This window comes from Peromyscus leucopus, chromosome 11 (genome assembly GCF_004664715.2).
Source record: "Peromyscus leucopus breed LL Stock chromosome 11, UCI_PerLeu_2.1, whole genome shotgun sequence".
Lineage (NCBI taxonomy): Eukaryota > Metazoa > Chordata > Mammalia > Rodentia > Cricetidae > Peromyscus > Peromyscus leucopus.
In genome coordinates this window covers 35,756,142-35,768,530 of record NC_051072.1, presented here as the reverse complement: position 1 = coordinate 35,768,530, position 12,389 = coordinate 35,756,142, and the positions used below count along the sequence as shown (strand labels likewise).

Sequence of the window (12,389 nt, the reverse complement as noted above, 5' to 3'; positions counted from 1 at the left end):
CCCCCCCTCTTTTTTTTTTTTTTTTTTTTTTTGAGACAGGGTTTCTCTGTGTAGTTTTGGTGCCTGTCCTGGATCTTGCTCTGTAGCCCAGGCTGGCCTTGAACTCACAGAGATCTGTCTGGCTCTGCCTCCCAAGTGCTGGGATTAAAGGCATGCGCCACAACTGCCCAGCCTCTTCCCTTTCTTGATGCTGCATTTTGGAGCATGAAATTTTAAGTTTTGGTAAAGCTCCACTTACCTACCAGCTCTCTTCATCACTTGCATCTTGGATGCCATATTTAAAAAGTCATCCCAAGATTGGAGGGGCTTCCTTCCTTCCTTCCTTCCTTCCTTCCTTCCTTCCTTCCTTCCTTCCTTCCTTCCTTCCTTCCTCCCTCCCTCCCTCCCTCCCTCCCTCCCCCCTCTTTCCTCTCTTTCTTTCCTCTCTTTCCTCTCTTCCTCTCTTTCTTTCTTTCTTTCTTTCTTTTTTCTTTTTTCTTTCTTTCTTTCTTTCTTTCTTTTCTTTCCTTCCTTCCTTCCTTCCTTCCTTCCTTCCTTCCTTCCTTCCTTCCTTCCTTCCTTTCTTTCTTTCTTCAAGACAGGGTTTCTCTGAGTAGCCCTGGCTGTCCCAGAACTCTCTTTGTAGACCAGGCTGGCCTCGACACAGAACTCCATCTGCCTCTGCCTCCCAAGTGCCGGGATCAAAGTCATGCCACCACTGTCCAGCCCGGTCTACATTTTCTTGACTGTTGTTTTCTGCTTTGTTCTAATATTCAGACCCATTTTTGAATGTTTTTGTTATAGTTTGAGTTAACTGTTTTACAAATATTTATTTTATTTTTTAATGTGTATGTCTGTGTGTCTAGAAAAGGACATTGGGTCTTCTGGAACTGGAGGTGGTTGGGAGATGCCGAGCACTGGACTCGTCCTCTGTAAGGGCAGTGTGCGCTGCTGACTACTGTATTGTTTTCCCAGCCCCTAGTTTTAGGGACGTTTTGTGTGTGGTTGAGGTGGGGGTCATTTTCAACTTCTGTATGTGAATATTCAGTTATCCCAGCATTAATTTGTTCAACCATTTTTCCCTGACAGGGTTGTTTTTACTTCTTGTTGAATATCATTTGACCATAACTATTGGGGTTTATTTCTGAGATCTCAGTTCTACAAAATGCATGGATAGGTTTGTTCTTACGTTAGTCCCTCTTGTCTTGGTTACTATAGCTTTGTAAACTTTTGAAACTGAAAAGCGTCGTCCATGTCCATATATATCACCCGGAACACACTGATCTCACCTGAAATAGAAAAATGTGAGTTCACTACCTTTGTCCTAACAGTTCTTTCCCAGATGGTTTTGACAATGAGATACAAATTTCAAAACTTGGGGGTGCAGCTTTTCTTTCCATTCTGTGAACATTTAATGTATTCCACTGTGAGGGAGCCTACTGCAACATTACAAACCAGTGGACCTCAGTGGGTGATTTGTGAACTTGTAAGGCACCCCGAGATCCTTCAGGGGTCTGTGAGATCAAACACCCCCACCCCGTGTGTGTGTGTGTGTGTGTGTGTGTGTGTGTGTGTGTGTGTGTGTGTACTCACTTGAGCATGTGGAGGTCTGATCAGGGTAGATATTAGGAATCTTCAACTGTTCTTCCACTTTAGTCATTGAGGCAGGATCTTTCAATGAAATCCAGAAGTCTCTGATATGGTTAGTCTTGCTAACCAGTTTGCTCTAGGGAGTCCCTGTCTCCATCTTTTGGAGCTGACTTACAAGTGGGCTGTGTTGCCCACCTGGCATCTATGAGAATTTCTGGGACCTGAACTTGGGTCCTCAAGCCTGTGCTACACGATCTTTAACCACTGAGCAATCTCCCAGCTTCTAAACTATTTCTGTAACAATACTAGGATGCTTGCCTTTGGCTCTTCTGTTGACATTGGTGCTGATCAAAATTCTAGGGCTTTAGAACACACAGTGCAGTTACACCAAGCTGCTCCAGGACTACCGTGTTCTTCAATGTCAGGAACTCTCAGGAAACACAAACAAAAAAGCAAATTCACTCAAGAATGTCCTTGCTTCAGCAGTAGAAGCACTAAGATGTTTTAGCTTTTGGGACAGCCCTGTAGTGAATGCCGGTTTGGTATTATATGCAAGGGGGATATTACACAGTGTGAGTGAAGTAGCCTGCCTCTTTAAAGAGAGCAGTTTTGACCGTTTTCGTAGCCAATGATAAAACTAGAACTTTAATATGAAAGACGGTTTGGAAAACTCAGGTCTGTGATTCAGGACTTTAACATCTTTGTATCCCTCAAAGACTCCCGATGGAATGGTAGAGGAATTAATAAACATGACCTTTCATTTCAGGTAGGGAAAACTTTGGAAACTATGCAGAGCTTAGTGAATTGATATTTTCCAAAATGTCAGTGCATGTTTCTACATGCATTTGAATGTACAGATCTGCTCCTGTGTAGCAGAGTAGTGAACTGACTATTAGGGAAAGTGATTGAAATCATATTGATTAAACGGTCACACAAGTAAATGACTGAATGTGTGTGTGTGATGTGTCAGATTTCAGGGCAAGAAGCAAAAGTGATAACACAAACTTAGCATCACCATTATGGACCCTGGCTCCTAGGAAGTTAGAAGTTTTATAGATAGGTAAGAATTTTAATTTGTTAAGCAGTCGAGTGCTTGAATGGAGAATAATAGGGGAGGGTGTGTGTGGGAAAGGGTGCCCAGAACAGGATTTGCTGAGCATTTGCCTGCAGGATGTGAAGAAACTCGTTTGTAGGTGAGTGTATGCCTGTGGGACTGAGAAGTCATGTGTGTATGGTGGATGTGTGTGTGGGATTGCAAAAGCCCACATTGGGGTGGAGCCTGGTGTGTGTGAGGAGGTGAATGACTGTCTGGCCTCTTTTGGGGATGATTGAGATTGGAAGATACTCCTGGACACATTCTCACTGGCAGTTCAAGGGAAATGGGGCCCAGGAACTTGAATGATCTCTTCCGAGCTCTATGGAGAGTCAGGGGTGGAGGCAGTCAGGAACTTCTGGGCAAGTCTGTGGTTTCTCACTCTCCCATCCCAGGCTGCAGAGACAAAGGTATGTTTTTAGCTAGTTTCTGATGGATAAAGTACAGATAACCTTACACTCCACCCTTTCTGCTTATCGGAAACCAAACTCAGACCAAAGGGTCTTGCATGTAACTTGCCTTCTGTTAACTTGTTCTCATTGGATATTCACAGGATGTCTACTGAGCTCTGTTACCTAAAGACATTTGCCAAAGGAGAAAGAGAAGGAAAGCTGGCACTTAGGTTCAACTCTAGGCAGTCCTAGTGGATCTATGAGAATTTCTGGACCTGAACTTGGGTCCTCAAGCCTGTGCTACACGATCTTTAACCACTGAGCAATCTCCCAGCTTCAAACTATTTCTAACAATACTAGGATGCTTGCCTTTGGCTCTTATGTTGACATTGGGCTGATCAAAATTCAGGGCTTTAGAACACACAGTGCAGTTACACCAAGCTGCTCCAGGACTACCGTGTTCTTCAGTGTCAGGAACTCTCAGGAAACACAAACAAAAAAGCAAATTCACTCAAGAATGTCCTTGCTTCAGCAGTGGAAGCACTAAAATGTTTTAGCTTTTGGGACAGCCCTGTAGTGAATGCCGGTTTGGTATTATATGCAAGGGGGATATTACACAGTGTGAGTGAAGTAGCCTGCCTCTTTAAAGAGAGCAGTTTTGACCGTTTTCATAGCCAATGATTAAAACTAGAACTTTAATATGAAAGACTGTTTGGAAAACTCAGGTCTGTGATTCAGGACTTTAACATCTTTGTATCCCTCAAAGACTCCCGATGGAATGGTAGAGGAATTAATAAACATGACCTTTAATTTCAGGTAGGGAAAACTTTGGAAACTATGCAGAGCTTAGTGAATTGATATTTTCCAAAATGTCAGTGCATGTTTCTACATGCATTTGAATGTACAGATCTGCTCCCGTGTAGCAGAGTAGTGAATTGACTATTAGGGAAAGTGATTGAAATCATATTGATTAAACGGTCACCCAAGTAATTGACTGAATGTGTGTATGTGTCAGATTTCAGGGGCAAGAAGCAAAAGTGATAACACAAACTTAGCATCACCATTATGGACCTTGGCTCCTAGGAAGTTAGAAGTTTTATAGATAGGTAAGAATTTTAATTTGTTAAGCATCTTGAAAGAAAGCAGTCGAGTGCTAGAATGGAGAATAATAGGGGAGGGTGTGTGTGGGAAAGGGTGCCCAGAGCAGGATTTGCTGAGCATTTGCCTGCAGGATGTGAAGAAACTCGTTTGTAGGTGAGTGTATGCCTGTGGGGCTGAGAAGTCATGTGTGTATGGTGGATGTGTGTGTGGGATTGCAAAAGCCCACATCGGGGTGGAGCCTGGTGTGTGTGAGGAGGTGAATGACTGCCTGGCCTCTTTTGGGGATGATTGAGATTGGAAGATACTCCTGGACACATTCTCACTGGCAGTTCAAGGGAAATGGGGCCCAGGAACTTGAATGATCTCTTCCGAGCTCTATGGAGAGTCAGGGGTGGAGGCAGTCAGGACTTCTGGGGCAAGTCTGTGGTTTCTCACTCTCCCATCCCAGGCTGCAGAGACAAGGTGTGTTTTTAGCTAGTTTCTGATGGATAAAGTACAGATAACCTTACACTCCACCCTTTCTGCTTATCGGAAACCAAACTCAGACCAAAGGGTCTTGCATGTAACTTGCCTTCTTTTAACTTGTTCTCATTGGATATTCACAGGGATGTCTACTGCTCTGTTTACCTAAGAAGGAATTTTGCCCAAGGAGGGAAAGAGAAGGAAAGCTGGCACTTATTAGGTCTCTTTTAAGGATTCTCTCCTATAGAGCTTCAGAGAACCTTAGGGAAACGCTTTTATTGCCACCTCACCATCTTTTCCAAAATCCCGAGGGGGAAACTGATCTTGGATAACCTGTATGTTACAGGGTTACATGAAAGCAGGTGCACATGCCCAGCACAGTGCCTGGCACACACTCGGCAAATGAAGTCTTGTTGCTTGGGCTGCAAGGCATCTCCTCCTCCATCACTTACAGTTTGACTTTTGACTGAGAAATAAGACTACGTAAGTGCTATCAAGGAACGGGGTTGTTTTCAGATGAACGAGGCTTTCTGGAGTACACCAGGCTTCAGCATTCCCCCTGTAGTGACGAACTAGACCACCAGGCTTCCTGGGGATGTTCCAAAGTCGCCATTTTGACTACTTGGCATCCTTTTGGCACAGGCTTTACAAGTTTGTGCGTTTCAGCAAGCGAAGTTGTTCTGTCCTCCGGAGAGTGAAGAGACACACTTCAGTGTAAAGAGATGCTGTGCTCAAGATCTGCTGTTTCCGGATCAGAGCCTGGATCTGTCCTCTGTGGAGAGGCTGAATAAAGTCCTTGCCTTCCATGCTGCGTTTGAGTCAGGCAGTTACAAAATATATTTTCATGCTCCTCACCACATTTCATCTACGTTCAATCAATAGCCATTTTCTTTGCCAATTCTTTTTTTATTCTAAACTACAGCTGTCTGATAGAGCATTCTTTGTGTTAGCTCTACTTAATTAAAATGTCAACTAGAGATTCATTTAAAATATATGAAATTGTAGGAGGCATGGAGGTCCTTGTGCTCACAGACAGGCACTAGGGGAAAGTGGAATGTTAGCACACGAGATTGTTCCTTCAAGGGAAGGAACAGTATTAGTGGTATCGGTCCAGAAGGCTGACAGCAGACATGCCTTCTAGCCTGGTGGCCTTTGCCCTCTTGTGCTATCTGTGCAGCCAGAGACCACACTGGACCCTCCCCGAGACCCTTATCATAAGCTTATTTTTCCCAGTCAATGCATTGAACCCATCTCTCTGGAACACGTCACATGTACTTTTCAAAAAGTTTTGAGGTAGTCACATCCAATATTTATTTAGTTTACGTTATTCCTCAAGGAGATTTATGTTTGCTTTATTGTGCACATGGAACTGAGTTACTTATCACCAGGAAAGTTGTCACCAAGTTGTGATGTGCTTAAATATCCCTGAAATAAATTACCCAGGGCCAGACTCCTGAAGTTTGAACCACCACCAGTCGTGTTGAACTGAACTGCCTTCCTATTTCATAAATAGGAAGAAGAAAATCAATGTGGATGAGGAAGTGGTGTAGCTGTATTAGCTTTGTATGATTACAGAAAAATACCCAAGGCAACTAACTTTATACCAAGAAAAGTTTTATTGAACTCGGTTTTTGGGGTTCAGAGTTCAGGATCAAATGCAGCCATCTTTTTAGTCTCTAGCGAGAGCGGGATATAGCATGGCAGGAGCACATGTAGCATCCGGTGGTCACATGTTAAATAAAAGCGGGTGGGATGGGGAAGGGTGGAGATGGGGGAGACACGAGGGGGACACATTGACTGACTGGGAGATCCACAGTCCTTTTCAAGAGGGTCTGGAGAGTGTTTTCCACTTTCATTTCATAAATAGCTTCTGCTTCTGCTGTCTGTGCGTCTTGACTGAATCTGTACCTTCAAGGAGACAAGAAGCAAGGCAAGCCTTACTGGTGAGAATGAGGGAGAGCGAGGGCTCTTTTAAAACTCTGTGTTTACACTTCACAGTCCGAGAGGGAGCATTATTGGGCTGTCGCTGAAACTGTGCCCTTTGTGTCTCATTTTCCTACTCCAACACTAGTTTGCTCCCATTTCCATGGGGCACCTTCTTAGTCAATCAAGACTCTTTCTGCAAGGGTTCGATTCTGGAGCCCCCATCGGAAACAAGGCCAAGCTGAAAACCTGCGGATCTTAGCAGACACAGAAGGACAGGCATGTGGTGGCATTGTCGCACCGTGGATGAACCTCACAAGTGTAATGTCCCACAAAGAATCAGTTCACACAGCAGCATGCACTGCAGGGGTGGGTACATAAAGACAGCAGCATGCGCTGCAGGGGTGGGTACATAAAGACTGCATGCACTGCAGTGGTGCATACATAAAGACAGCAGCATGCATGAGTACATAAAGACAGCAGCATGCACTGCAGGGGTGGGTACATAAAGACAGCATGCACTGCAGGGTGTACATAAAGACAGCAGCCATGCACAGCAACGCTTAGGCAGAAGCTCTTACTCTGATGTTATAGACAGATGTGAGGGGGGTCAGAGGTTACTGCATTTGGGTAAAGGTACTTAGCTGTTCAGAGAGCCTGCTAGGTAGTCCTTCGTTAACATGGCAGCAGTTAAGCTTCATTACATTCATTTATTGCAGCATGCTATGATAGAGATAGCTTGATAAAGCAGCATTACACCAGTCCCCGCAGTCTTACTCATGTGAAGTGGGAAAAAGACATGTATCCACCAAGGTAACTTATGATGTACATAACAGCATTAGGAAAACAACACACATACACACACACACACACACACACACACACACACACACACACACACACGGCAGCTAATGTGTCCCAGGGGTGAGGTGTGCACTGACGCCACAGTGTTTTGAAGGAGGCTGGGTATGCTAAGACACAGAGCCAGCTATCTAGGGGAGTTTCCTAGAAACAGAAAAACTAGAGTTGAAACAGCTTTAAGAGGGAAGATCTGGGGGCAGGGGAGGGGGCTGCTTGATGTTCAAGTGGGGCTGGGAAGTGGCTGGATTTCGGGGCAGGGGGAGGTGGAGGAAGAGAGTGCAGAGAGAGACAGCTGTAAATGGGGGGCTTTTGGAGGACAGTGTGGGAACCTAGCTCAGCGGAAACTTCCTGAGTGACCCTAGTGAGGACTCTAGTAATGGAGGACACTGAGTCCAAACTGGCCCTCTTTTGTAGCCAGGCAAGGCTTCCAGTGGTGGGTCTGGGTGACATTCTGTTCAGGTGTTGGCCAAGGAGGTCCCATGGAGATCTCTAAACAGCCCAGGCTGGTGCTAGGGCAGAAGGTCGCCCTCTGAAAACTGACAGCAGGAGGTAGGTGGGTGGGAGGGGGCGGGGCGGCATTTTCAGTGGCCCCTCCCACTCAGCTCATTAAACAGAGAGAGGTTGAGCTGGTGCAGGCATGAACTTCACTCCTACATTCTAGTCTCTTTGGTGTGGTAAGGTATTCTGCAGGCTATGGGAAGAGCAACCCCAACACCAACCCAGCCACAAAACTCTCCATCTACAATCTGTTCTTCCTGAAAGACATGCTGGGGCAATGGTGTCCCAGAACATGTGGGGAGTGACCAACCAATGTTTGGTTTTACCCCACTAGAGGGAGCCCATGATTTAAACTGCCGGATGACTAGGAACAGGAGACTTGATAGCCCAGAGACCTCAGGTAGAACCAAACAGGACTGGCAATAAAATAAAATAAAAAATCAATGAAATGATTCCTAATGATATTCTGCTATATTCATAAATTGGTGCCTTGTCCAGAAGAGAGGCTTCCTCTGGCAGCAGATGGGAGCCGGTGCAGAGACCCACAGCTAGACGTTATGTGGAGAGAGAGAGAGAGAGTTTAAATTAGAGGTCTCCATCAGGTCCCTCCCCTCAGAGATTGGGGAACTCCATGGAAGAGGGAGAGGAAAGATTGTAGGAGTCAGCGGGGCTGGAGGACACCAGGAGAACATGGCCCACGGAATCAACTAAGCAGGGCTCATATGGCTTCACAGAGACTGAAGGGGGAAGCATGGGGACCTGTATGGGCCTGCACCAGGTCCTCTGAGTATATGTTATGGCTGTTAGCTTGTTTTTTGTGGGACTCCTAACAGTGGAAGTGGGTGTGTCTCTGACTCTTTTGCCTGCTCTTGAGACTCTTTTCCTCTTATTGGGTTGCCTTGTCCAACCTCAACATGAGGGCGTTTGCTTTGTCTTATTGTATCTTGGTTTGTCCTGTGCTGTTGTCTCTTGGAGGCCTGCTCTTTTTTGAAGAGGATATGGAGAGGGAGTGGGTCTTGGGGAGAGGGGAGGTGGGAAGGAGCTGGGAGAAATGGAGGGAGGGGATACTCTGGTTGGGTGTATTGTATGAGAGAAGAATCTATTTTTAATAATAAAAAAATTCACACACACATTCTAAGGGCCACAGGTATTTGGGGACTGTATTTGGGAGGGCAAAGACTATTTTGGCTTTCTTTAGATTGGCTTCTTTTAAGCAGCACACAAGAAAACATCAGTCTATACTTTGTGAATAAAGCAAAGTGATTCTTGAACAGAGGACATCTTCTCAGGGCTCTCTCTTGCCACAGAAGTAGTTAAATGAGAAATGGCAGCCTTAATGATCTACAGAGAGATGCAAGCAGGTGGCTGGTGACCATGTCAGGCCATGGCTGGTGCGGTTAGGAAGAAGTGCTTCTTGAGATAGGTGAAGTTTCAGACCCCTTTGCTTGATCTCACCAGTGGTAACCTCAGGGGTCTGCTTCCATGGACCGGTGTCACATGGCCCCTGCAATGGTTTTTTGTATCCAATTGAGATATTTGTTTGTAAGGAGAATGTAGACACCAGGCTTTTTGGGGTCACCACATTTCCCAAAGGAAGTGACACCCCTGAAAATGTTATCACATATCAGAGGGCTTCCAGAATCCCCCTGGAACAGAAAGACATGTGTTATGAGTATGCTTACTAATCATTTTATCCATCCACCCACCCACCCATCCACCCACCCACCCATCCATCCATCCATCCATCCATCCATCCATCCATCCACTCACCCACCCACCCACCCATTTATCTCTCCCTCCCTTCATCCCTTTTATTTCTCTTTCCTGATGTAAAAGCAAATTTTAAATCTCCTTTAACTAGAAATAATCATGTGATGATAAATAAGACCCAGAAAGACAAATAGCCCATTTTTCTTAGATGCAGAAACTAGATTAAAAATTAAGAATGAGAGGTTGAGTAAGAAGAATTACTGTGAGTTCTAGGCCAGCCTGGGCTACAATGTAAGTTTCTGTCTCAAAAACCAAAACTAAATCAAAGGGACGACATGATATGACAGTAAGTTGAGGAGAGTTTGGAAGAGGAAGGGGACTGGCAGGCAGGTGGGGAGGACAGAGAGGGTAACACAGTATGTGTGACTAGTACACGATGTGGTGTGTGTGTGTGTGTGTGTGTGTGTGTGTGTGTGTGTGTATGAATGAAAATTCCATGATGAAACCCATTATTCTTCACACTGCATGTACTTGAACAAAAATGAATGAGAAAATGAATCAAGTAGAAGAGGTTCTCAAAATGAAAAACAACCTAAAAATCTCCTCCACCACTTCCCAGCCCTTAGCATCTATGTATGGGCTTTTTAGTTTATGGGTGTCTATGTTTTCCAGGTGTTCACCTCTTTCGAAAAGGCAGTTCTGGGGCTGCAGAGATGGCTCAGAGGTTAACAGCACTGGCTGCTCTTCCAGAGGTCCTGAGTTCAGTTTCCAGCACCCACATGGTGGCTCACAACCATCTGTAATTTGATCTGGTGCCCTCTGCTGGCATGTAAGCAGAACACTGTATACATAATAAATTAATTAAAAAAAAAACAGGCAGATCTGCAGCAGTGAAGAATCATTTTTATCAGTAAGACAGGAGAGAATACAAGTCTTCTTTCATTGACCTGTGTCCTCTTTTAAAATTGAACAATAATTATTAATAAATAATTATGATTAATAAATAATTATTAATAGTTATTAATAATTATCTCTCTGTCTCTATATATGTATGTATGCTCATGTGCCACAAGGTGGAGGTTAGGATAACTTGTGAGAGTTGATTCTATCCTATGTGGAATCTAGGGATGAAATTCAGACTTGGCAGCAAGCACCTTTAAATGCTGATCCACATTGCTGTCCCTTTTTTTGTTTGTTTTTCGAGACAGGGTTTCTCTGTGTAGCTTTGAAGCCTGATCTGGAACTCACTTTGTAGACCAGGCTGGCCTTGAACTCACAGAGATCTGCCTGCCTCTGCCTCCCAAGTGCTGGGATTAAAGGCGTGTGCCATCACCGCCCGGCTCTCCTGTCCCTTTAAAAAATTAAAAAAAAAAAAAAAGTTTGTGTTTTCTCTCCTGGTCAGTCTGTCAGGGGAAGACATATGTTGGGGCAGTTAGAAAGCTTGAGATGGGGTCCCAAATATGCCCTTCTCCAAGGAGGATACTAGCTAAGTCACCTCAGACGGAAGAGCACATTTGATATCTCAAACAATTTTTAGGTTATTTTTTTTCCTCCAGGAATTTGTGAGTTCTCATTTCACCTTATTTCTGGCCATGTACTGGAAATGACCATTAGAAAATAGAGACCACTCCCTGAGGGGGTCTGCCAAGGGATGGAGAATGGTGCCACCACTGTAGGGACAGGCGGGGGTCCTTAGACACAAAAGGGAATGACAGCTGTTCACCGTGTTCTTTCTAGAAGATCCTCTAAACCCTTCATTGCCCAGAGTCAAAGGATGCTTAGACATTTTAATTTACATACGCTGCATGAATCGTCTTCGCCTTGCCTGCCGCCGGCACAGAGCATGCTGTTGTCCACCAACTGCTTGAAATTGTAATGCACTGGATTGTTGCAGACTCTCCGGTCAATCACAGTGACGTTGACTTCTCTCAGGATGTTGGAAACTTTGCAAGAATCTCTTTTGGTGCTCCCCCATCCAGCCACACGACACTTGGTGTGGGGTTTCACATCCTCTCCTCTTTTGGGGAGGCGAAGGATCCCCACAGCTTTGGTTATAGCTGCTTTACCATCCAGCTGAAAACACAGAGTTGTTTATGGCCTCGTGCACACGGGCAGGCTGAGGAAGAAATGCACCCTGAAGTGTGACCAAGGGAGTTGTGTGAATACGAAGGGGTGGGAGTGGAGCTACTTCACACCATCCAGGAAGTAAGGCAGGAGTTAGCGAAGGAATGAGAGGCGACCCAGGGAAGGCCAGGGCTGGTGGTCTCTAGGAAAACAGTGGGAGAGGTTAGGCTGGAAGTATGGGGACAAGGAAGGTGGGGGTCCTGTAGAGGCGAACGGAGTCCCATGGCTCTCTCTTTACCCCCGTAGTGAGGATGCAGAAGCCCTGGGCTCAGTCTCATTCTTGCTTATGAAGTTCACCATCAACCCGTCTGCAGCTTTGTGAGACACAGTGGGCTACTCTTGCCTCACTGTCTTCTGGTCCTGTCTTCTTCATCCTACATTCTACGTCACTCTTGATGTGTCTGGTCACGTCACCCTCCTGCTTAAAACACTCCTGTGTCCATTTTACCTCTCCACTTCAAATCTCATCCTAACTCCTTTCTCTCCTCTTCCTCCAAGCTATTCTATTTTATATACGCCTGCTCTTCCTATCTAGAAAGTCCCTTCCTTCCTTTTTCCTGGTACCCAGCTGGATTCTTTGACCACCTGCTCCCTCCCTGGTGCTCCCATGTTATCTTGGTCGTAGATAAGCAGAACACTGTCAGTTCAGAGTCAGT

The 12,389-nt window shown here is 45.2% G+C and overlaps 1 protein-coding gene across 1 annotated transcript in view; it reads right to left on the bottom strand.

Moving 5' to 3' along the window:
- Positions 1-9,045: 9,045 nt before the first annotated feature.
- Positions 9,046-12,389, bottom strand: part of LOC114702990 (granzyme A-like) — a 10,501-nt gene continuing 7,157 nt past the window's right edge. Inside the window, exons 4-5 of the mRNA XM_037209562.1 lie at positions 11,410-11,682; positions 9,046-9,545 (exon numbers count right to left, since the gene is read on the bottom strand). Coding sequence (XP_037065457.1) covers positions 9,393-9,545; positions 11,410-11,682 — 426 coding nt within the window. The 3' untranslated portion in view covers positions 9,046-9,392. The remainder of the gene's footprint in view (positions 9,546-11,409; positions 11,683-12,389) is intronic.